Source organism: Chlorocebus sabaeus, unplaced genomic scaffold, assembly GCF_047675955.1.
Source record: "Chlorocebus sabaeus isolate Y175 unplaced genomic scaffold, mChlSab1.0.hap1 unalloc_scaffold_397, whole genome shotgun sequence".
Classification (NCBI taxonomy): Eukaryota; Metazoa; Chordata; class Mammalia; order Primates; family Cercopithecidae; genus Chlorocebus; species Chlorocebus sabaeus.
The window spans coordinates 182036-204750 of record NW_027327700.1 but is presented as its reverse complement, the minus strand read 5'-3'; the positions used below and the strand labels follow the sequence as shown (position 1 = coordinate 204750).

Here is a 22715-nt window from a genome sequence, read left to right as displayed (position 1 = left end):
TTTTGCTTATTCCCAGCACACAAACGGAATCATCGGTGGTAAATTTTTTTCCTATAAAAGATTTTAAAAAAGATTAACAACACCCTGTCACATGGGCAGGTGGGAGAGCAGAATCATGGGGCGAGATGAGAAGTGAGATTCCTGGCAACCATCCTGAACCTGGCCTGGAAGCCTGGGGGAGGCTGAGAATGGCCAAGAACGGCCGAGAACAGCTGAGAACAACTGCACAGTGTGGCCAGCGCCTGGCCTGGGCAGCTCTGCTCTTGTGGGATCGCCCTGATGGCTTCCTGGAAAGCAGCTTTTGTTTTTCCTCTCAGTGGAGAGAATTTTTCACTAAATAGTGGAATAGAGAAATTACCTTAAGAAATTGATGCCCACGAATACACACACAGAGGAGTGAGAAACATCCATAGCTAAATTAGCAAAAGAAAATCGATGTAGAAAGAATCAGTCAGTTCTTCAAAAAGACAAACCAATTGAAACTGTTCACATCACTGTTTTTTGTAGACTGTCATTCTTCTACGTTGCACATTGGCAGTGATAATGGTTTGCCCTAAAAAAGCACACACCTGGTATGACTGAAGAAAGCTGAGGGGGGTGGGGGCAAGAAAGATGCTGGCACAAACAGCCACTCAGGAATGAGTGGGGACCAGCCACATTGGAACAATTAACAATTGTATTATACAAAATGTCATGTTTTTTAAAACTTTTCAGTTTATCTAAAGATTTGTTAGAATATGTAACTTACAAAACTGATTTAAGGAAAAACATGCATAGTTCTACAAACATGAACAATTCATTCAGCAGCCAAATCTTCCTCAAAACTGGAAGTTCTGACAGATGGAGTTGCAAGGAGGTTGTCCTAACATACATCCAAAAAATAGAAGGCCCCACTTAAACTGTGAGGGAAACTGCGGGCTGATGCTCAAGATCTCCAGAGCAAAAAGCCTGCACAAAAGAACTTCAGGTTGAATCTAGCAGTGATAAAAGAGAACATGTTACCCACGCCCAAGCTGACCTTATCCCAGGAATCCAAGGTTGGTTAAATAGCAACGCTCAGAGACCAGCAGGAGTTAGAACATCACACGCAGCTCAGTACTGGACTGAAGAAGGAACCAGTATACCCTACTTCTCCCCGATAGGACAGCATTTTCACCAAGGCAGACGGCCTCCCTCCGCGGACCCCTTACCTCTGCCCCAGGCCTCCTTGAGTTTCGCAGTGATCCACTCCATAGCTCTGGCAGAGATTTTGGTTCCAAAGTTTCTATCAAATGGAGAGGGTGCCCCACCCTGTTGGTGGTTAGAGTCATATGAAATATCAGTTATACAGTAACACTTTGTTGTTAAATAGAAATGACGATTTCTATTTCACAGAATTCACGTTTTTATTTCTAGGTCTTTATGGATAGCTGGAACAGAAAAAAACACAATCTCTGTTTCCTGTAGCCTGAACTCAGCCTGTTAAGCAAAAGTGTCAAGTGTTCCCCCTGCCCAGTAAGAGGAGGATTTTAATAAATGGAATGAGTCAACTAACAATCTCCAATATTTTAAAATCTTCAATCAGGATTTCATGAACTCATCTGGGGTGGGGATGGGTCGCAGCTTTAAGAATCTGATAAACGTTGTGGATTCTTTAACAAAATCACACATACGCCTCCTATTTCATCATCATTTCAGGGGATTCATCAGCTCTCTGGAATAAATTCACGGGCTCTGGTTTAAAAGTATAAAGAATAGGAGGTTGTGAGGAAGGAGTGTGTGTGAGTTAGGAATGCTGGACCGCTGTGTCCCAGGCTCAGCTCATGACATGTGTGTGCCTGCATGCAGCTCATTCCAGGTCATTCTGATTTGGGGTGAGTGTCAAGTATATTACATGTCTGATAATCCATTTTAAATCTTAGGAAGCTCCAGTTTTTAACTCGATGAAGTGTTTAATTTGAATAAGCATTTCCAAGTAGTGGGGTTGTCACTGTTTTCATGAAAGCTGACAGTTCCCTTAAAATCCCCATTACTCAAACCTCACCAACAAAAGAATCCTAAAGCTGGTGATGTTTGGCATGACTTAAAAGTTTAGATGATTTGGCTGGCCATGGTGGGGATCACGCCTGTAATCCCACCACTTTGGGAGGCTGAGGTGGGCGAATCACCTGAGGTCAGGAGTTTGAGACCAGCCTGGCCAACGCAGTGAAACTCCATCTCTACTGAAAATACAAAAATTAGTTGTGCATGGTGGTGGACACCTGTACTCCCATCTACTCAGAAGGCTGAGGCAGGACAATCTCTTGAACCTGGAAGAGGTGGAGGTTGCAGTGAGCCAAGATTGCGCCACTGCACTCCAGCCTGGGTAACAGAGCAAGACTCTGTCTCAAAAAAAAAAAAAAAAAAAATGTCTCCCAGCTAACTGGGTGTATGCATATACTGCAGATCGTTTTGTTGTATAGTGACAACACACGCGACACATAATGTGACACAACAAACTGACACAGGATGTCGATTTCACCTAAGCCCAGCTAACAGGGAGTGATGAAATCTCGTGCTGTGTTGCTCTTTCCCACCCAGAACGCAAATCATCCCTGTGCCCTAAGTCTCCATGCTGTCTGTGCCTCCTGTCCCTGAGTCACTCAGTAGCCGCCTTGGTTATCAGATGGTTATCAGTACCCACCCCCTCATGTATACAGGGGGCGGGTACTATCCCCAGGTTCAGGCACCCACTGGAGACTTGGGACACATTCCCTGAGGCTAAGAGGGATGACTATTTCCTTCTTCCTTCATAAACATCAGGTGCTAATTAGAGAAATGATTTTAAGATATCTAAAAGAGTAAGACTATAAAGCAAAAATTTTAGTTGTCTAAATGCGGGCAAGTCTGTAGAGCAACACACCACGACTCTGTTCTGCAACTGCTCAGCGTATAGTGCACTCCAGCGGCAAAGAAATTACCACTCATCCAGCCCAAAGTCACAGAGCAGAATCTAAGAACCGCAGTGTTACGGTGACCATAAGATCAGCCCTGGTCTCTCACTCACCTGAGCACAAGGCCCCTCTGGATAGTAGTCTTCATTTTCTGCGTCAGGCGCTCCACATTGGACTGGAAAAGAGCATTTTGTTAATCAGACAATAAACTTCTGCTAAGCACCTACTGTGTGCCAGGTCCTGCAGGGCGGGAAGTGCCAACCACACGTGGTGGTGAGCGTGGCCAAGGAGGCTGCAAGCTCTCACAGCTTGGGTCTCGGGGAGCCTCCCCAGGCGGCGAGAGCACGTCTGCAGCAATGAATGCTGAGCACAGGGCACTGATGTGAGCAGCCCTCACAGCGGCCACTAGAAACGCCTTCCGGAATCAACAGGGTCCCTCTGAAGATGATAATTCCGTGACTGGCCTAGTGCTCATTCATGGCTCTATTGCTCCTTATTTTCATGACGATGTTCTCTCGGCGCTCTCAGAGGAAAAGAGCGACCTGTGGCCTTTCAATGGAATCTCCTATGACGGCCTGATGAACAGTGTCTGATCAGAGAATTTTGTAAACTCTCATCGACACACAGATTTCTTAAGGAACAGATTGTCTTAGAAAAGGGTAACATCCTATATCAGATCATCTTGGGAGGATTACAAGAGGGAGGTAATTCTCTAATGACTCATCCTAAGAAAATGGAGATTTTTACATCTAATCAATCTGTCACTGGGCACGGTGGCAGAATTTCACAAAGTAGGAGCCTGGGCGCAGTCGCTCACGCCTGTAATCCCAGCTCTTTAGGAGGCCAAGGCGGGTAGATTGCCTGAGGTCAAGAGTTTGAGACCAGCCTGGCCAACATGGTGAAACCCCGTCTCTACTAAAAATACAAAAATTAGCCGGGCATGGTGGCAGGTGCTGTAGTCCCACCTACTTGGGAGGCTGAGGCAGGAGAATCACTTGAAACCAGGAGGCTGAAGTTGCAGTGAGCTGAGATTGTGCCACTGCACTCCAGCCTGGGTGACAGAGCAAGCGTCCATCTCAACAACAACAACAAAAAATCATAATTTCTCTTCTGAAGCTCTTGCCAGGTTGAATGCTGGTGAGGCAGGATCTTTGGACAGATTTCTGAAATACGGTCATGAGTCACATAACAGGGGGATATGTTCTGAGAAATGCATTGCTAGGTGACTTGAGCCTTGTGCAAACATCCTACAGTGAACTCTCACAAACCCAGGAGGCAGGGCTTGCCACATATCTGTTGTTCCTGACTACAAACCTAAATGTCTGAGACTGTTGAATACTGCAGGCAATTGTGTATCTAAACATGTCTAGATGTAGAAAAGCACAGTTAAAAATATATATATATGTATATAACATATGTTTTTTAATATATATAATCTTTCTATAAAAGATAAATAACAGTGCACCTGTTTGGGGCAGCTCCAATATCATCTTATGGGACCCACCGCTGACAGAAACATCATGATGAAGTGAATGACTCCACAAGTATTTAATATGACATAGTGAAGAAATTCGTGATTCACATGTCACATAATTAGTGACAACGCCAAGGCCCTTTTTACTTGATCTACTTGGCCCAGAAACAAGTAACATCCTAACCTTTTAAAAGACAATGGTGCCGGGTACAGTGGCTCACGCCTGTAATCCCAGCACTTTGGAAGGCCAAGATGGGCAGATCACGAGGTCAGGAGTTCGAGACCAGCCTGACCAACAAGGTGAAACCCCATCTCTATTAAAAATACAAAAATTATCTGGGCATGGTGGCACGTGCCTGTAATCCCAACTACTCGGGAGTCTGAGGCAGGAGAATTGTTGGAACCTGGGAATCGGAGGTTGTAGCGAGCCGGGATCATGCCACTGCATTCCAACCTGGGTTGCAGAGCAATATATAACATTATATATTTATTTATATAACTAACTAAAGACAATTGTTCAAGTTGCATTTTATCTGCCAAGGCCTGTCATCCTGCATGGAGTTTAACTGAACACTGCAGGGTCCAGGCCTGGATTCTGCTGTGCCATCCAAGCAGGGGCAGACCCCGGGCTCGGTGACACTCTTCCCTAAAAGAGCCACAGATGCCAAAAAACCACGGCCGTGTGTGTGTCAGTTTAGAGGCAGACGCAGCATCAGAGGCCTCAAGATTTAAAAGAAGCTGCAGCAAGCTTCAGAGCCAGTTGCAGACGTGGGTGGTGATTGTTAGCGGAGGCGCTCAAATCGTTTGTGACAGAAGTGAGAAAACATTAACTACACAACAGACTACATCAAAAAAACAAGCTCGTGTTTCACACAAGAGACTAGAAGGTGTCCTCAACCAGGCACGTCCGCCTTCACCTGACACATGGGAGAGGCATCTGGGCAATGCGAAGGGCATCAAGCATGGCGTGTTCTGTAGTACCTGTCTCCATGCCCCCTCGAAAAGCAAACCACCCTAGATACGATGTTTCACTCCACAGCACCGAGTGGATCCAAAGGGGACGGTCCCCCTAGGCCAGCCCCCGTCACATACCTGCAGATCCCTGATGTCGAAGGGCTCTTCGAAAATGTATGCGGCATCGGCTCCGGCTGTGAGCCCCCCATGTTGGCCAGGTAGCCACGGTAGCCGCCCATGGACTTGATGAACACGCGCCGCTTGGTTCCGCTGGCGGACTGCTTGATGTGGTCGCAGGTCTGGTCACAGAGATCAGTCACTCCAGCCCAGGGCCAGGGTGCACCCACCATCCCAGAGCTCCCCGACGAGTAAGTGCAGCAAGGGCCCCCACCGCGCCTGAGCATGCGGTCCCAGCATCGCAGAGGTGAAGGGTGTACAGCAGCCGGGATGTGCCCTTGGAGTGGGTGTGAACATGCCCCCAACCCCCCCACCCCACCGTGGCAGCCACCTGGAGATGACCTCAATGACCTGTGGTGGGGGCCTGGCCATCTGCCGCTCCCTTCTTCCAGGACCCATAAGAGGAGACTGAAAAGACGACCCCACAAGCCAGCTCACTCCACGCTGCTCTCTGTCCCTGCTGAAGCAGCTTTCACCAGACACGGACACCGTTAGGTATGAGCTGAGAAGTTAGGGGGCTCTCACCTACCAGCTTAGTCCATGGGAACAGCTGTGATCTTCTATTTTCTTCCATTAAAGCTCCCTGTGATTTTAGATCTGTGGCCATCTTCCATTCATCAGTGAATGTTACGTTTATAGAAACTCTACTCAAAGGCAGACGGTGGTTCTTAGACCCAGGTGCCTGGGGAGTCTTTCGGATGCATAGGCATCAGGTCCCCAAGTGAAATGTCTGCCATCCGCCCTCCACGAGGACCCAAGCTCAGTGGGGAGAAAAGCAGCAGAGAAATGCATTGGCCACCTTCCCACCCACACACGAGTCCGGGCTGCAGCGCCCTCTCCTGGGACTCTGCAAAACCTCTGCCTGGGCCTCAGCTCCCATCCCGGCATCCTCCAATCTGTTCACACAGACTGGAGACCCATCTATAAAAAACATAAATCTGATCCAGTCATTCAAAACCCTTTGGCTCACTTCAAGTACACGTCAAGACTTTCTCGGGAATCCCTGGCCCCGCCTGCTTCTGATACCAGGTCCCGCTCTAGATCCAGCAACCTCAGGTCCTCCTGGGGCCTCTGGATATGCTGGCTGCTGTGTGCATTCAGGTACAGTGGTGGGCGGGAGAGCAGCTCCCAAAAGAATCCCGGTCCTAATGCCTGGAACCTGAGAACGTTCCCTCATGCGGTGATAAAGGAATCCTGAGGACTATCCAGGTGCGCCCTAAGTGCCACCACTTGCATCAGCAGATGAGGGGTGTAGAGGCCCTGGAGCAGGATGCTGCACACCTACATGGGAGGAGGCAGCACCAGGGAACAAGGCGGACAAGGCCCGCAGCTCTGGGCACCTGAATGGACCACGAGGGACTCTCCTGGAGCAAACACTGGCCTCAGTCCATGGCTCCTGCCTTCCAGAACTGTGTGACAGTGAGTATTATTTTCCAGCCCCAGGTGTGTGGTCAGGGTCACAGCAGCCACGGAACACACACAGGCACCTTCCTCAGCTCTGACCAGGAGGGAAATGTCATTTTCTCACGAAAATGCCGCCTGGTTTCTAATGGCAAAGTTCGTCTGTCAGGGGTTCTCGGGGCACCCCATGTCCTCTCTTCATAGAAATCACCCTGGAGTCTCTCCCTGCAGTTAGCTCGTGGTTATTTGACTTGCAGTCCTCACTAGGCTACAAATTCCATGAGGGCAGGAACTGTGGGCTGGACTTCCACCACTGCACCATCAGCAGGACCCGGCCAAGCACCCACAGCAGGCGCTCAAGAAATGCTTGTCTCTGAATGACATAAGCACAGTATTCTCCAGCCAGCCAGCCATCCTGGTCAAGGGCTGATCCTGCAGGATTCCCTAACCGGCCTCCATGGGACTCAGCCAAGAGTAAAAGCATGAAGTGGGGGTGTGGACTTGAGACTGGGGGCCACATGAGAGTCTGTGCACCAAAGTTTAACACCCACTGGGAAATTTTCACTTGAGATCTTCGGATGAAATTTTAAAACACACTTTGTTGAATAAACACAGGCTTCATTAAACCATTCCAACCTATACTTCGTTTCTTTGGCAGATTCTTTTCCTCCCAAAATAATTGGTTGATGTGTTCAAAAGTGAACACGGGCTCTAGTTAGCGGGCCACTTTGCATTGTGTAGAAGCCGAGATGGGGAGAGAAACAGGCAATGGGAAGAATTCCCATCTTTGTGCTTAGGAAGGACAGAGGACAGAAGCCCGTCAAGGGTCCAAAGAGCCCACAACTGCCTTCTTGAAGGGCCAGTGCAGAATTCTGAGGGTGTCACTGTTCCACCTGTACTGGGTTCTCTCTCTAATTGCGATCTAAGACTTAGGATGTCGTAAGGCTTTAAGACTTGCCCTTTGTCTTAGAGAATCCCGGGCATGGGAAGGAAAATGTGGGTGGGGCATCAGGACCCCCAGAGCCACAAAGCCTTATGGGTTATTTTTCCAACTGAATCTCCCCCGCAGCCCACCCTGAGGTGGGGAATTACTGTCACTCATTCAAAGAATGACATCAACCACTTAATGACAAAAGAATTCTGCAGGTAAGCAGCTCTCCCAAGAGGCTGATTTGTGCCCGAGCGTGTCTGAGTTCTAGTCCCACCAGGCTGCTGCTGTGGGTGCGTGGAACAGCGCAGCGCTGACACCTGAGCCACGCCCCCGATCGTGTGCTCCTCTGAGTGTAAACACAGTGACAGCTGGGACGGAAGAGTCCGCCTTTACTGGAGCTCAGATACAGCTTTCCTGAACTCTCTCATTACCTAGATGGTGTCTTAAACCTGAATTAGCTTCTAAAAATAGCAAGTCCCTCCGGCGGTGCCTCAGGCAATTAGTCAAAGTAGTACTGACAAGAAGAAGGCTGATCCCAAGCATGGCCCTGCCTGCCTGCAGTGTTTCAAGCCTGGACATCTAGAAACTGCTAAAGGAGAGCAAAGCCAGCGATGGCCGGACCCTAACGACATTCAGTGAACAGGAGTCAAGCGCGGGGCCCAAGGAAGTCCATGGAACGAGCCGTTGCCAACCTCTGCAAAGCCAGTAGAGCACCAGGGAACACGACAGGGAGAAGCCCAGGAGAGAGATGGCCCTCAGCTCGAGTGGGAGGCACAGGAGGCTGCAGCTGACCTCACGGCCCCTCCGCTCCCTTCCCTGCACTGGAACTCAGTTCTGAAGGAAGAACCCGGAACAGAACTGCTGTTTTCCGAGGTTCTGTGCCAAGCTGAACTAAGGAGTCTCCAACAGGGCTGGGAGTTTTCATGCAAACTCTGGAGCTGGTTTGGACGTGAACATCTAAGGTAAAGGCCAGCGGCTGCTCTCCAGGAGGCACCAGGCGGCCAAGTCACTGATGTAACCCCATGTGCCAAGGGGGCCACTGTCCCATTTGCAGATGAGGACCCTCTCTGGGTCAGCTTATCAGGGACCGGAGGGGGCCACCATGAGGGTGTCAGCACCACGCCCATGACTGGCAGAATCCACTCCTTCCAAAGCACATATTGGTGAAACTGCCTGCCCAGGAGGGCATGATCTCGGCTCTCTTCAGAACCTCTCGTCTCACCAGGAAGGCTGTGGTTCCAGGCAGTGGCCCCCAGTGGGCACGCCTCTGTCCCAGAGCTCGTACGTACCAGGCACTCAAACCCCTTCCTGCAGGCTCCCACAGCTGACCCTGCGGCCTCGCTACTCAACGCAGGCGGGAGAGGCAGTCTCCAGAGAAATGGTGCTCACCACTCCCCTAGTCTAGCAGGGATAGAAACACGACCCCAAGGACTGGATATATCCTCTCACTTTTAATCAATAAAGACAGGTTCTTCCTAAGGCAGAGAAGCTAAAAAATTTACCCTGTTCTGGCCAGTGTGACTGACATAAAGCCAAGCTAGAAAAGGGTGAGGGGGAAATCTGGCTCATTCTTAACACAGAAGAAACACACTGCTAAAATAAATGAAAGAAAGCAATGGGAGGAAATGATGTTTCTTGCATTTGAAACATCAACTTGCTTTGTTCAAGAGGTTTAAGACACACGTAAGCCATGCTCCACACACACGGCCGGCCGTTTCTGAAGTCAGTGTTTCTGGAACAAAACCCTTGGCCTGCCCAGTGAACATTCACACTGAGCACACTGTCGCGAGGCTGCTTGGCCAGCCAGCAGGGGGCAGGAGAGAGCCGCAGGTGCCATGTGGGGTCCCTGCAAACTGGCCTCACTCCCTCAGTCAAGGGCCTTGCCTCTTGCCAATCCAGGGGCTTCCTCCAAGGGGAAGCGGCCTCTTCAGCTGCCACCGCACTGACTTCAGAAGGCTTAGCCAATGGGACAATAGATTCAACAGAGTTCCATGTTGTTAAGGGAAACTTCTGTTACCAGGCAACCTTAGTATCATATTCAATGTAAAATAACCAACAAGATCGTTTCCAAACAAACATGCTAGTAGTGCCTTATCCTTCAATGCTGCTTAAACACGGAGAAGAATGAGGAAAAAAGAGCATGGCACTTACTTCTTAAAAAATAACACCTCTTCCAGGTTCCTTTTACCCATATCATAAAGACTTACAACTGGATTCCCTACAGGAAGGTGGAGTGGGGGTGGATCCCCACGCTGACCCAGCCTCCCCCCAGGTCAGTCACCCGCCCCTCACCGCGGGGTTCACAGCTCTCCAGACACTGTCTCCTCAACAAAGAAAGGTGGCATCTCTGAGATCTCTTCACAGGGAGCACCCAAACGGGAGCTAGAGAGACAGACACACCCACAACTGCTGTAAAATCCAGAAACGCAATACATATTTAAGGACTTCATTATTAGTTATTTAAAACTTGAAGAACAAAGTGAGCCTGCTTTTAACCTCTCTGCCACAATAACATCGTGTACGTCTGTCTTTTACCGTTTGTTCCTTCTCCAGCTGCTGCCGCCTGGCTGGCCGCCTGCAGAAGAGCCGCCTCCGGTACTCCTGCGAGGCCCTCGGTAAAAGCGTGAGCACCACGATCACATCTCAGGACGCTGCACACTTTAGGGTCGCCCACAGACCGCCATTGCCAATGCCTGGAAGGCACTGAACGGGCCCTCCTGCTCTTTGTAAATGTCACCTCTCGTAAGCTATGTTGTGTTGAAAATTTTTAACTGCAGTCCACACATACTTCTTTGTTTCTGTCTTGTTTTTATCCTAGAGGCATATTATTATGGAAAATTAAGTTTGCAAGTGTGAAGGGTTTTCTGAAAATCGACTTCTAATCCTGGAAGGACCAAAAAAAAAAAAAACTGCCAGATGTGGTGCTCACGCCTGTAATGTCAGCAGTTTGGGAGGCCGAGGCAGGCAGATCGCTTGAGCCCAGGAGTTTGAGACCAGCCTGGAAAACATGGCAAAACCCTGTCTCTACTAAAATTACAAAAAAAAAAAAAAAAAAAAAAAAAAAAAAAAAGATTAGCTGGGCGTGGTGACATGTGTCTATTCCCAGCTACTCAGGAAGCTGAGATGGGAGGATCACCTGAGCCCAGGAGGTAAAGGCTGTAGTCAGCCAAGGTTTGCGTCACTGCACTCCAGTTTGGGCGACAGAGTGAGACCACTTCTCAAAAAAAAGCAAAAACTGTATAAATCAGTACAGAAGGGAACTGGCTGGGCACGGTGTTGCACGCCTGTAATCTCAGCATTTTGGGAGGTCGAGGTGGGCAGATCACAGCTGAGGTCAGGAGTTTGAGACCAACCTGGCCAATATGGCAAAACCCCATCTCTAATAAAAACACAAAAATTAGCCGGGCATGGTAGTGGGTGCCTGTAATCTTAGCTACTCAGGAGGCTGAGACAGGAGAATCACTTCAACCCTGGAAGCAGAAGTTGCAGTGGGCCGAGATTGCACCACTGCATGCCAGCCTGGGCAACAAGAGCAAGAGTCTACTTCCAAAAATAAAAATAAAATAAAAATAAAATAAAAATACAAAAAAGAGAGCTAATGCTTTTCATTTAAGGGAAGGGAGAAGAACATTCAGTATTTACACATCTCACGCACACATCTGCAGTGGTGCCCTGAAGTATTCAAAGATACACATTCCTACAAACATAGCTCAAAACCACTCACCAAGTTACATGCTAAAAGCACATGCATTGGAAGAATGCTACATTATATTTTTTAAGCATCTGTATCCAATATTTTAGCATACTGTCAATTTTCTCTTCAGGTGCTGTATGCCTAAATTATTACATCTTTAGTCATTCATTTTAGAATTTATGACTTGCTTTAGACAAAAGAAATATATTTGAACATAAGCTACTAACTTAATGACTTAGGGGAAAAATTACTAAATTAACTTAGAAGTTAAACTTTGCAAACTGAATTTGTTGGACCTCATGTAAGCTAGATCATCAGTTTTTTAAATTGTTGTGTGTTTCCCTTGAGGATGGAAGTCTCTTTTCTCTCATGCACTGTGCACACCACTGCAGCCCGCGTCTCTCGTCCACTGCACCACAGTGCGACCTGCAATTCACACTGTACCACGCCTTCCACACTTTACCTGAAAGTCACTAAGTATAACCAAGGAGGAAATGAAAAGCAGATAAATGACCTCCACCCCCAAATCTAGCATACAAATGTTAAACATTCATCCAAGTAAAACCAAAAACCCCTGTTAGCTCACGATTGTAACTGGTAGAGTTATGTGCATGGCAATTGAAAGTCTCAAGAAAAAGTTTATACAAAAAGACATCTGCAAACATCGACAGTGCAGAGAGGACTTCACTCTGCATCCAGCCTGTCCTGGAAGCCACGGCCAAATGCCAGGTTGTATAGATCCGAAAAGCAGAAAAAAAAACACAAGTGTTGAAATGTGTACAGTCTTAGCAATGTACAACTTCGATGTAGGATGTGCAGAAACCTTGAATTTCCAATCAGAAAACAGGAACATGAGCAAGTTCCCCAGCAGCGCCCACCTTCTGCCTACGCCACGTTTAACAGGAATGCTGGCCACCTCCGGGGGGAGAGGCTTCCTGGTCACATTCGCTCTGGCAGCCGCACAGCTGGCCCTGCCACAAACACCTGTCTAATACTGAAGAACCACCCGCTCCCTGGGCTTTGCTCACTCTAGCCGAGAGAGCGTATTTACAGAGTATATTATCAACTGAGTCCTCGTTCAATGCGTCAAGGTTGTTGAAGGCAGGGCAACCCCATTCCTGGCCCAATTAAGTGAACTGAGCAGAGCAAATGGCCCCAGTTGGATGGCACTCAGTCACGACAGCAGCGGCCACTATTCACAGGGCACTGGCTTCGTGCCTGGAGCAGTTCCAAGCATCTTTCTGTCCGAGGAATGTGCACTGCAACCCTGTGGGGCTATTTGCAACGTCCACCAGAGTTCTGAGGCAGCCAAGTCCAGGCTGTCTGTGGGCCTCCCCGTGTGGCCGTTCACATCCCCTGCAGACCAGACCTCACTGCAGGGACCGCAGGGACCGTGGGTTCCAGGGCTGCCTTGAGGCACATGCCCCCTTCGCCACCTCTTCCTGGCCCCTGACACCAACCCTTACCACTGCTGCCAACACTTTATTTTCTCATGGCTCCTGAGGGGCCTGTTCTTTCTGCCCTTCCCTGCTCTTGGCTTGGAGGACGCCCACATCAACGCCAACGCTCACCTATCCCTACTCCCGCGTCCGGCTTGGAGGACGCCCACATCAATGCCAACGCTCACCTATCCCTACTCCCGCGTCCGGCTTGGAGGGTGCCCACATCAACGCCAACACTCACGTAATCACCACCCCTTCCATGGGACTTCATGCCTAGGAGTCTCAGTATCAGAAAGTCAGATTCCTGTGCTTGTTGGAGAATTTCTTCCCATCATGGAAGTGAAGGAGATACAATTCTAGGTGCCTGCAATAACCTCATTTCCACAGCTAAGCAACTTCAGTAGTAGCACAAAACAAAAAAAGTTTTTTTTTTTTAACTTATTTTATACAAGCTAAATATAATTTAATTTTTACATCCACGTTCTCATCAGCTCCCACCTGGTGAGCAGGCGAATAGTAATTTTCAAAGAAACAAATTGTTCTATAATTTCAACACTTAGCATTATCACTATTAAGCAAGAATTATCCCAAAAATACACGATCGTGTTCTCACATTCAAAAATTGATTGTCACACAGTGAAATAGCACTTACTGCAAAGGAATGTTTCTTTTCAGGTTTCTGTTCTGGGGAAAAAAAAAAAGATTTCTGGCAAAGAGATAAACATTAATTATGTAACTATCCAAAATGCGTCCGAGAAAAATAATGTCATCCAATTAGTTCTTTAAAGTGTTACAAATGCAGCTCAGTTTTAATAGTAATTCATCCATAATTATCAAAAGAATCTTTAAAAATCTTAATACTGAAAGAATAACCATAAATGGATACAAAACACAAAGCAGAAGAGTTAACATTTGGGGTAGGTTTTGGCCCATATTTTTAACATATGCATAGTTACTTACTTAGCTGAAGTATATCCCTCTCCTCCTAGGCTCTTCAAGCCTGATTTTCAAACATAGACTGGCTTTTGGTTCATGAAGGCAGCTTTAGAAGATGTCAGGATCGGGCCGGGCGCAGTGGCTCAAGCCTGCAATCTCAGAATTTTAGGAGGCCAAGGTGGGCCGATCACTTGAGGTAAGGAGTTCGAGACCAGCCTGGCCAATATGGCAAAATCCTGCCTATATTAAACATTTTTGTAATTAACCAAGCGTGGTGGCACACACCTATAATCCCAGCTACTCAGGAGGCTGAGGCAGAGAGAACTGCTTGAACCTAGGAAGCGGAGGTTGCAGTGAGCCAAGATGGCACCACTGCACTGCAGCCTGGGCGACAAAGTGAGACTGTCTCAAACAAGATCTTAGCCCTTAGAAAAGGCTGTGAGCATCCCTGGCCCCAGCCAACCCAAGCAATCACATGGTAATGGTTATCATCTGATTTTGACACAATAAAGTTCTATTATCCTCTCTAAACACAATGGTAAACTGTTGCCATCAGCCCACAGAAACTCCCAGCACCCAGTAACACTGGACTAACAAGATTAATGGGCCACATACGCAGGGTTCAGCTGCAGAAAGTGATGGCACCAAGAATGGTGTGTGCTCAAACCAGTCCCCACCCAACCAAGCCCCTTCTCCTTTTCCCCACTGGATTCATCAAATCAAATCTCGCTGTCCTTGGCAAACATACCATTAATTTATTTGCTGCCCAGAACAAAAGCACACTTCCAGTTAACATGACACCCCCGCTATGATAGAACAGCCTTAATTCAGATATGACATGGAGGAACAGAGGGAGGAGGGGTCGAGGGCCGTTCTGGAATCCACAGCTGTTTTCTGGGGAAGGCCTCTGTCCCACCCGAGCCTGACACTCGTGCCACACTGTCCCCCGTGGTGTCTGAAAGCTCCATGAAGACAGGGTCACTCTGAGCCCTTCACACCCACAATGCCAAAGAGGAGCAGGTGTTCAGGAAAAGTCTCCTGCTAGTGCTGAAGACAAGAATAATTCCTCGTGGTGCCCGAATGTCAGGAGAAAACAAGGTACCATGTGGACGCCTTCCAGGTGAATTTTGGAATGACTCTACCGAATGCCACTCATCCTTTTTCAGAACAAAACCAATACCAGAAAACATGTGTCGCCAGCAGAGAGATGGTCCCTTTGACGGCTCACAAACACACCTACGTTACACTGAATTTGTCTCAAAAGCCACCCTCTCTGTGCTAATGTAAAAAGTCTCCTTTATTAACCAGTACCCTTTCCCATCTGGTGCTTTTTAACAAGCAAGACAGTCCTGTAACACTCAGGCAGTCTAAAACGTCAAATGGAAGCCTAGAATCCTCTTCCATGCATCTTCACTGCAAAGTATTTTGACTTGAGCCAAATCGTGCTATTCCTACACCTCGATAGGCAACTCAGAGCTTCCTATTAAGGAGATGCAGCATGATTTCTGCTAGGCACAGAAACTGGTGGGGTGGGCATGGGGTTGAGGGAACATTATATAGAAAGCACACCCCGATAATCATCTGCATGAGAGCCACACTGGCCAGCAAGCCCCGGTCGGCTCAGTCCCTGCACAGTCACAGGTGTGAGGCCTACACAGGGCAGACACCTGGCACTGCTGAACCCCCAAGGTCGTGGCCTCTGCCCCTTCTCTGCTGCCCATCAGTTCCAAGCTTCTGGCAACAACGCCCGCTGCCCCCACTGCCTGATCGACTCTTCGTGAAGAGCAAATGTTGCCAGGATAGCTTATGAGTACATGTGCCAGGAAAGCAGCTCCGACTGACATTGAAACCCCGTTCTCGCACCCCTGGCAGCTCCCTTGTCCCCGATGTGGACATGCTTACAGGCTCTGTCTCGCAGAGAGCCGAATGCAGACTCAATGTTGAGTCAGAAATACACAAAGAGAGTGATGGTTAGGAACTGCCTGCCTGTCCCCCAAAACACAGGTTGAAATCCTCACCCTCAATGCGATGCTGTCAGGTGGTCTTTGGGAGGTGATGAGTTCCCAAGGCTGGAGCCCCATGAATGGGGTTTGTGCCTCAGAAAGGAGCCCAGCAAATCCGTCACCCTCCCACTGTGTCTGGGTCAGAGAGAAGGTGTGCATGAACCAGGAAGTGGCCCGCACCAGAACCCACCTGTGTGGCACCCTGATCCCGCCTTCCAGCCTCTAGAACTGTGAGAAATTCCTGTTGTTCATAAGCCACTCAGTCAATGGTGTTTCGTTACAGCAGCCTGAGCTGCCTGAGATGACAATGCTTCACCGTTCTACGGAGACGGCTACTCCCCTCTCCCAGAAAGAGGGGTTTAATTAAAATCCCTGTCTCTCCTCGCCGCCACCACAGATCTCATTCCCCCACCCAGTAAGCCAGCAGTCGCTAGGATTAAAGGAAAAGGAGGATCGTTTTAGACCAGCCCCTCCATGTCGGTCTGAAGCCTTTGACTTTGCCCACTTGCACGCTGGCCGTGTCACCAGGTTCCCCATGCCAGCTCTGCAACTGCACCGGGTCCCAGGCTCTGCACAGACTTCTCCAGTTGCCCATCCAGCACACCCATTTCCCCTTCTCCTTTGCAGATTGTCCTTCAATATCCAACCACCCTCTCTGCAACCCAAGGCCTTTTGATCCAGCCGTGCACTGGAGTCCTTGGCTCAGGTAACCCAGGCCCAAGCCGTTGGCACCTACGATCTACTGGTTGTGGGGTCTGCACAGCCACTAGCTGCCCCAGCCACACCAGGGCCTGGGAGGGGAGGCAGAGGAAGCTCTGAAGTTGCCAATAGTCACGCGGGGACAGGGGTCCTTGGGATGAGGAGGATGTCATGGAAAGAAATTCAGAGAAAGAGCCCGAGGGCTGGACGGGTCATGCCCGAAGCCTGCACTGCTGAATTTTCCAGGTTTCTGAACTCAATCGCTGACCCACATAGCACACGTTTCCTGAGTGCTGACCCTGTGTGGCATTGGATACGGCAATAAAGCAGGACCCCCACCTCCCCCCGTCCCCCACATACATGGGGCCTCCGTCCTGGCAGGAAGTCAGGCCTGGGCACCCAGCTGGCACAGCGAGCCTGGGAATGGGGCCATTTCAGATGGACAATGGGTGCAGCCTTGCCACAGCCCAGCAGTCACCTGCACTGCCACAGCCAGGCTGAGTCTGGATCAACCGCACAGAAACCTGACCCTCTCAAGGGCACGCCTGCGCTCATTAGGGAGAGACACTGTGTCCTGCTTATCTCCAACACTATCTCTGCATGTCTAGTTACAAACGGATGACACAGTCTCGGAAGCACATATCCCAGGCCTCCCCCTGCTCCTCTCCTTGGTGCCATTGACGGGAAGGGGCCGGCATGGCCGTGAGGTCGCATACCCACAGCCACCCTGCCGCTGAGAGGTGGCCCTTTGATGGTTACTTCTGCCAAAGAACCCGCTCCATCTTGGAGCACGTCATGGCGGGCGGGAAGCTCCGTCCGGAGAAACAGCGATGCTTCTCCCCAGGGCCAACGGAGGGCACCCCCCACCCTGCATTCAGCAGCTTACTTACATTCTGGAAAACATCTGAATGAATGGGGAACACTAAAATGAAAAGAAAATTTAGAAGGCTGTGTGAAGTCTCAGCGAGTCCAAAGGTTTCTGAACCAAGACTGCTGGGGTCGACGAGCTTACAGGGAAAGTTTCCACACGGGCCTTCAACAGGCAACACTCAGCAGAGAGCGCCACGCTCTGGGCAGAACCTCAGACACCACAAAGTCACATCAGAGCCAACAGCAACTGAAATACAGCTCTAACCCTAACCCTTCCACAAGTTTAAATTCAGCTGAGGAAACCACATGAGACTCCTAAAAATAGGAAACAGTATCTGAGTTCTTAAAAAAAAAAAAAAAAAAAAAAAAAAAAAGGCCTAGACAAACACGCACACCCCTGTAATGCAGAGTCAAACTTTCAAAACCACACATTCACATGCAGTGAAACTGTTGGCAACTATAGTAAGGCCAGAAGATCCCTTTTCCATTTAGCTCTTTTTAAACAAAGCATATGAGGGGCAATCAGCTTTTCCAATAGTAAGAGATGGCATTTTCCAGACTAATCCAACTTCACCTAGAATTTAAAACCACGGAATTCACATGTGCTAAAGGAATAAGGATATAAAATCGTGCTTTTCGGATATGCTACAATGTAAGTTTTAAAAGGCATATCATCAAATGCACTTAAATTTCAAACTCCTGCAGTTGCCCAAAACCCAAGCGTAAAAATGCGTGCTTATGGTCACGAAACGGAGTCAAGCACAGCAAGGAAACTAAAGCAGGAGTTACCCTCCCAGGCTGGCGCCCTGCTCAGAGGTATGTAACAGTCTAATAACTGAGTCCAAGGGTGGAAGGAAACCACTGACCAGCACTTCACATGCTGGGAAGCAGGCAGGGCCGTGTGGGCACCCAGCTTTGATTTGCTGTTTCAGATCCGCATCACCTGCTCTCCTGCTGGAGGCAGCACCTTGGACTCCTGCAAAGGCCGGCGTTCAGATGCTGTCGGACCCTGATGGAGAGGGGCGGATTCCAAACCCACCAATAAAAAAAAGAATAAAAATGAAACCTCTAAAACCAATGCCTTATTTTAGGGCTTTCTAAGATCTTCAGTCCAAAAAAAGTAGTAGCTTACATTTTAGAGTGTCTGAAGAAACATTTTTTTAGCCCATTTTTAAACTAATTATAGTTACTATTTATTAAAAGCCTGGCCAGCAATCTGACCAACACGCTTTTTCACATGACCCTCGCAGGGTAACAGTGCCAGGCTTCCTCAGAAGCAGTGTTGCTATTACTGGCTCACCTGGTGCATGTGCCACTGACCCACCAGAGGCTCCACCAAACCCTGAAGCATTACAGTTGCCTTTCTGCTCACGTAGCACGTCACAAACAAACAGCACCGACACGCCGCACACTGATAGTTTTACAGTTCACTTAGACTTTGACGCTTACACATTCAGATAGCAAAACATGCCGGTGCTGAGGAGACAGGTGTCAGCACCTTCTCCTGCCCTCTCCTGAGGCGAGGGCCCATAGACCCTGGCACACAGAAGCCCAGGCTTTCTTCATAGCAACCCCTGGCCGAGATTTCTTGAGTCTCTGGCATGGAGGCTGTGTTTTCAAAGACAACGGCAGCACCTCAGAGGGTCCCAGTGGGGTGCAGCTGTGGCCATGGGCACCACACAGAGCAGCGTCTGTGGCTGCTGTGATGCCAGAGACATTTCATCCACAGCACGTACTGCCTCCTAACCAAGGCTTGGACAACAGAAATCCCATTCCATAAACCATCAATGGCTGAGGAAGCCATCTCAGAACTGACGTTCCAGTGGCTCAAATCTTTTGAGATGCACTGACTTATTCAGAAAGGGATAACAATTCTTTGTAATTGGAAAGAAGCTAAATGTTAAGACTCACTTGGTTGCACAGAGCCCAAATCAGCATCATCTGAGAATCTGGAATTCCATGTATCCAGGGCCCCATCTCAGAGCCGCCAAATCAAACCCAACTCTCGTGGAAGGAGGACAGGCACCATTTGGGGGGGGGGTTGTTTTGTTCTGTTTTTTGAGACAGCGTATCACTCTGTTGCCCAGATTGGAGTACAGTGGCACGATTTGAGCTCACTGCAACCTCCACCTCCCAGATTCAAGCAGTTCTCCTGCCTCAGCCTCCTGAATAGCTAGGATTACAGGTGCACACCACCATACCCAGCTAATTTTTATGTTTTTAGTAGAGATGGGGTTTCACCATGTTGGTTAGGCTGGTCTCGAACTCCTGGGTCTTGTGATCTACCCTACTCGGCCTCCCAAAGACAGGCACCTGTTTTAACAGTCACTCCTGCTCCCAGCCACAACACGACTGAAAGTCGGCAGATAATTAACTGAGCTGTTGATTCTCTTAATCAGAAAAGACTTCCTAAATCTGAATACTTCTGCCAAACATACATTCTCTACTCTGCTTACAAGCCGTGAGCATGATATAGAGAAGTTTTGTTTTGTTTTTCTGTGACAGTCTTGCTGTCATCCAGGCTGGAATGCAGTGGTATGATCTCTCCTCACTGCAACCTCCACCTCTCAGGTTCAAGGGATTCCTCCTGCCTCAGCCTTCAGAGTAGCTGGGACTACAGGTGGGCACCAGTTCACCCCGCTAATTTTTAGTTGAGACAGGGTCTTACCACATTGGCCAACTGGTCCCCAACTCCTGACCTCAGGTGATCCGTCCACCCCGGCCTCCCAAAGCGCTGGGGTTACAGGCATGAGCCACCATGCCTGGCTGAGAAGTTTTGACAGAGACTGAGGGGAGGCTCCTGTCTCATCCTGTGACTTCCACGTCCCACCCAGCTTCCCACACCAACTACGATACTCGAAGCTTCACAGTAAGGGGGCAGCTGCATCCCTGCAGTTCTCTGCACTAACGCCACAGCTGCTTGAGCTGCCACAGCCCTGGAGCTGCCACTCAGCCTTATGGTGTTGGCACAAGCACAGCAGAAACTACCGAGCCCCTAAGAGGGAGGAGTGGGGGCCCAGGGGGGTGAACCAGGAGGGAGGAGTGGGGGCCCAGGGGAGTGAACCAGGGGTGAGGAGGGAGGAGTGCGGTCCAGGGGAGTGAACCGGAGGGAGGAGGGAGCAGTGCGGTCCAGGGAGTGAACCAGGAGGGAGGAATGTGGTCCGGGGGATGAAAAAGGAGGGAGGAGTGAGGCCCAGGAGAGTGAACCAGTGAGGGAGGACTGTGGTCCAGGGGAGTGAACAAGGGGGCTCTAGGGGTAGCAAGTTCACACACCTCAAATACCTCCCAGATCCATCCCCGCGCAGGGAGGGAACGGAAGCCACGCAGCACCTGCAGCGCTTTTTCCTCGCAAATGAGGAGTGAGGATACCGACTCATGCATGAAATCAGAGCTAAAGTTCTACTGTGGTGGGGAGATGCTGTTCAACAAGTTTCATAGACACAAATGGGAGCAAAAAGAAACCAATCATACAAGATCAGTGGATGGAAAGGGATCAGAAATTTAAGCCTGTAACAAGCTTTCAGAAAGAAACTTCACTTGATCTGCAAGATGGTTGTGGCTCTGCCTGATCATTTCTGAAAATGTCTAACCCGCGATGTGCCATCTCAGAGCCGTTCAAGAGGAGTAATAAAATCAAAACACCAAGGCATGCTCCATATTTTAGATGGCCTGCAACAGTACGGAAATGAACAGCGGTGCCAGAGCTTTCAAGTTTGTTTGAAGTAAATTCCAGCATGAGGGCACCATCTTCCTAGCTGTGGCAATGAGGTGGGCTCCTCTCACCGCATGGGAGAACAGTTTTCAGGTAAGGTGCTGCCAAGGGTCTGCAAACCGTGATCCCCGAACCAGCCTTGGCCAGAGAACCAGAAGTGATTTTTACACTTTGAAGTTTTAACAAAAGAAAAATATGCAGAGACTTCTGTGGCCCACAAAGCATAACACGTTGCCTACCCTGCCCTTTACAGGAGCTTCTAAGCTGTGTTGTCAGTTACAAAGTGTTTCTATAAAATAATGTCACTGAAGCTCAAGCATGCCAGGAAAAGTCACACTTGTGAACAACCCTCAATGGAGATGCACCATCCTGTGTTTCAGATTTTAGTTTTGTAAAAGCCAAAATAAGGGAGGTAATTCAGCTAAGTATTATAGTAACACAATTTGAGATACATAATGATGTATGACAACAGAATAATTGGCATTCCTGTGAGACAATAAACTAGCTCAAAGTCAAACACAAAGTAACAAACCAAAGCGTATTTTGGCCTCTCAAAGTGATCAGTGAAATTGGGAATAACATTCAGTTAAAATGATACTTCAAAAAAAAAAAAAAAGCAAAAATGAAATAAATACCACTACACCATCACTCCTTAAATTTATTTAACTACTGCTGCAAAATAAAGTGGAAAGACTTCTTACTGCAGGGTAATAACCGGCCATTGTCACGATGACATAGACCACTGTGCCAGCTCAGGCCCTCCTGCCCACAAAGGCAGGGGGATGAGGAGAAACGATAGCCAGAAAGAAAGGGACAGGGCAACCTTGGCCTACTCAGCAATTGTAACCTCCCGCCTTTCTTCTGGACTTAAAATTTTAGAGCCATCTGGGTTTATCTTCCTATGTCCATAAATCAGCAAGTTCTCGAAGCCAGAAAGCTACAATGCTTCTGGCAGCCAACTCCTCTCGGCCTTCCCCAATGTTTTAGGGTCCCATCAGCTCAACCCTGGATAGTATCAATGGCCTCAGAGCTCCAGCCAACCTTGCACTCCACAGGCAGATGTATGCCAAGAGCTACTCGAGGCTGCCACTGCCATGACCAAACGTTTTCAGAGGCAGTCACAAGCACTGCACAAATCTATGTGGCTTCACCAGGCACAAAGCAGCTCCAGCATTCCATCCAGCCTGCCACTGCACCATAGCTGTGAGTCTACGATGTGTCAGGAAGGGAAGGAAGTCACCATGTAGATCATCTTATTTAAGCTTCAGTGTCACAAGGTAGATTTTGTTGTGCCCATTTTATGGATCAGGAAACAGTTTTAAAGAGGCCAAGCACAGGGCCCTTCTGACACAGAAGCAAGCCCCGCAGAGGCCTGGGCATGACCCCCGCCCCACGCTCCCTGGCTCCTGAAGTCTACTCCTCCCGCATGGGAGCCTGATCCTGGGTCTGCCTGAATTGCTGCCATTCCTATGATGCAACCCACATCTGTCCACCTCCTCCTTTATCTGTT

At 48.9% G+C, this 22715-nt stretch overlaps 1 protein-coding gene and 1 pseudogene across 1 annotated transcript in view; one reads left to right on the top strand and one right to left on the bottom strand.

Annotated features, from left to right (window-relative positions):
- The window catches only part of LOC140711248 (uncharacterized), a gene marked incomplete at its 5' end in the record, with an annotated part of 54628 nt that extends 43992 nt beyond the window's left edge, over nt 1-10636 (top strand). The window contains one exon of the mRNA XM_073014182.1: nt 10403-10636. Coding sequence (XP_072870283.1) covers nt 10403-10476 — 74 coding nt within the window. The remainder of the gene's footprint in view (nt 1-10402) is intronic.
- LOC140711251 (ATP-dependent 6-phosphofructokinase-like) lies at nt 817-10396 on the bottom strand (annotated as a pseudogene).
- Nucleotides 10637-22715: the final 12079 nt, after the last annotated feature.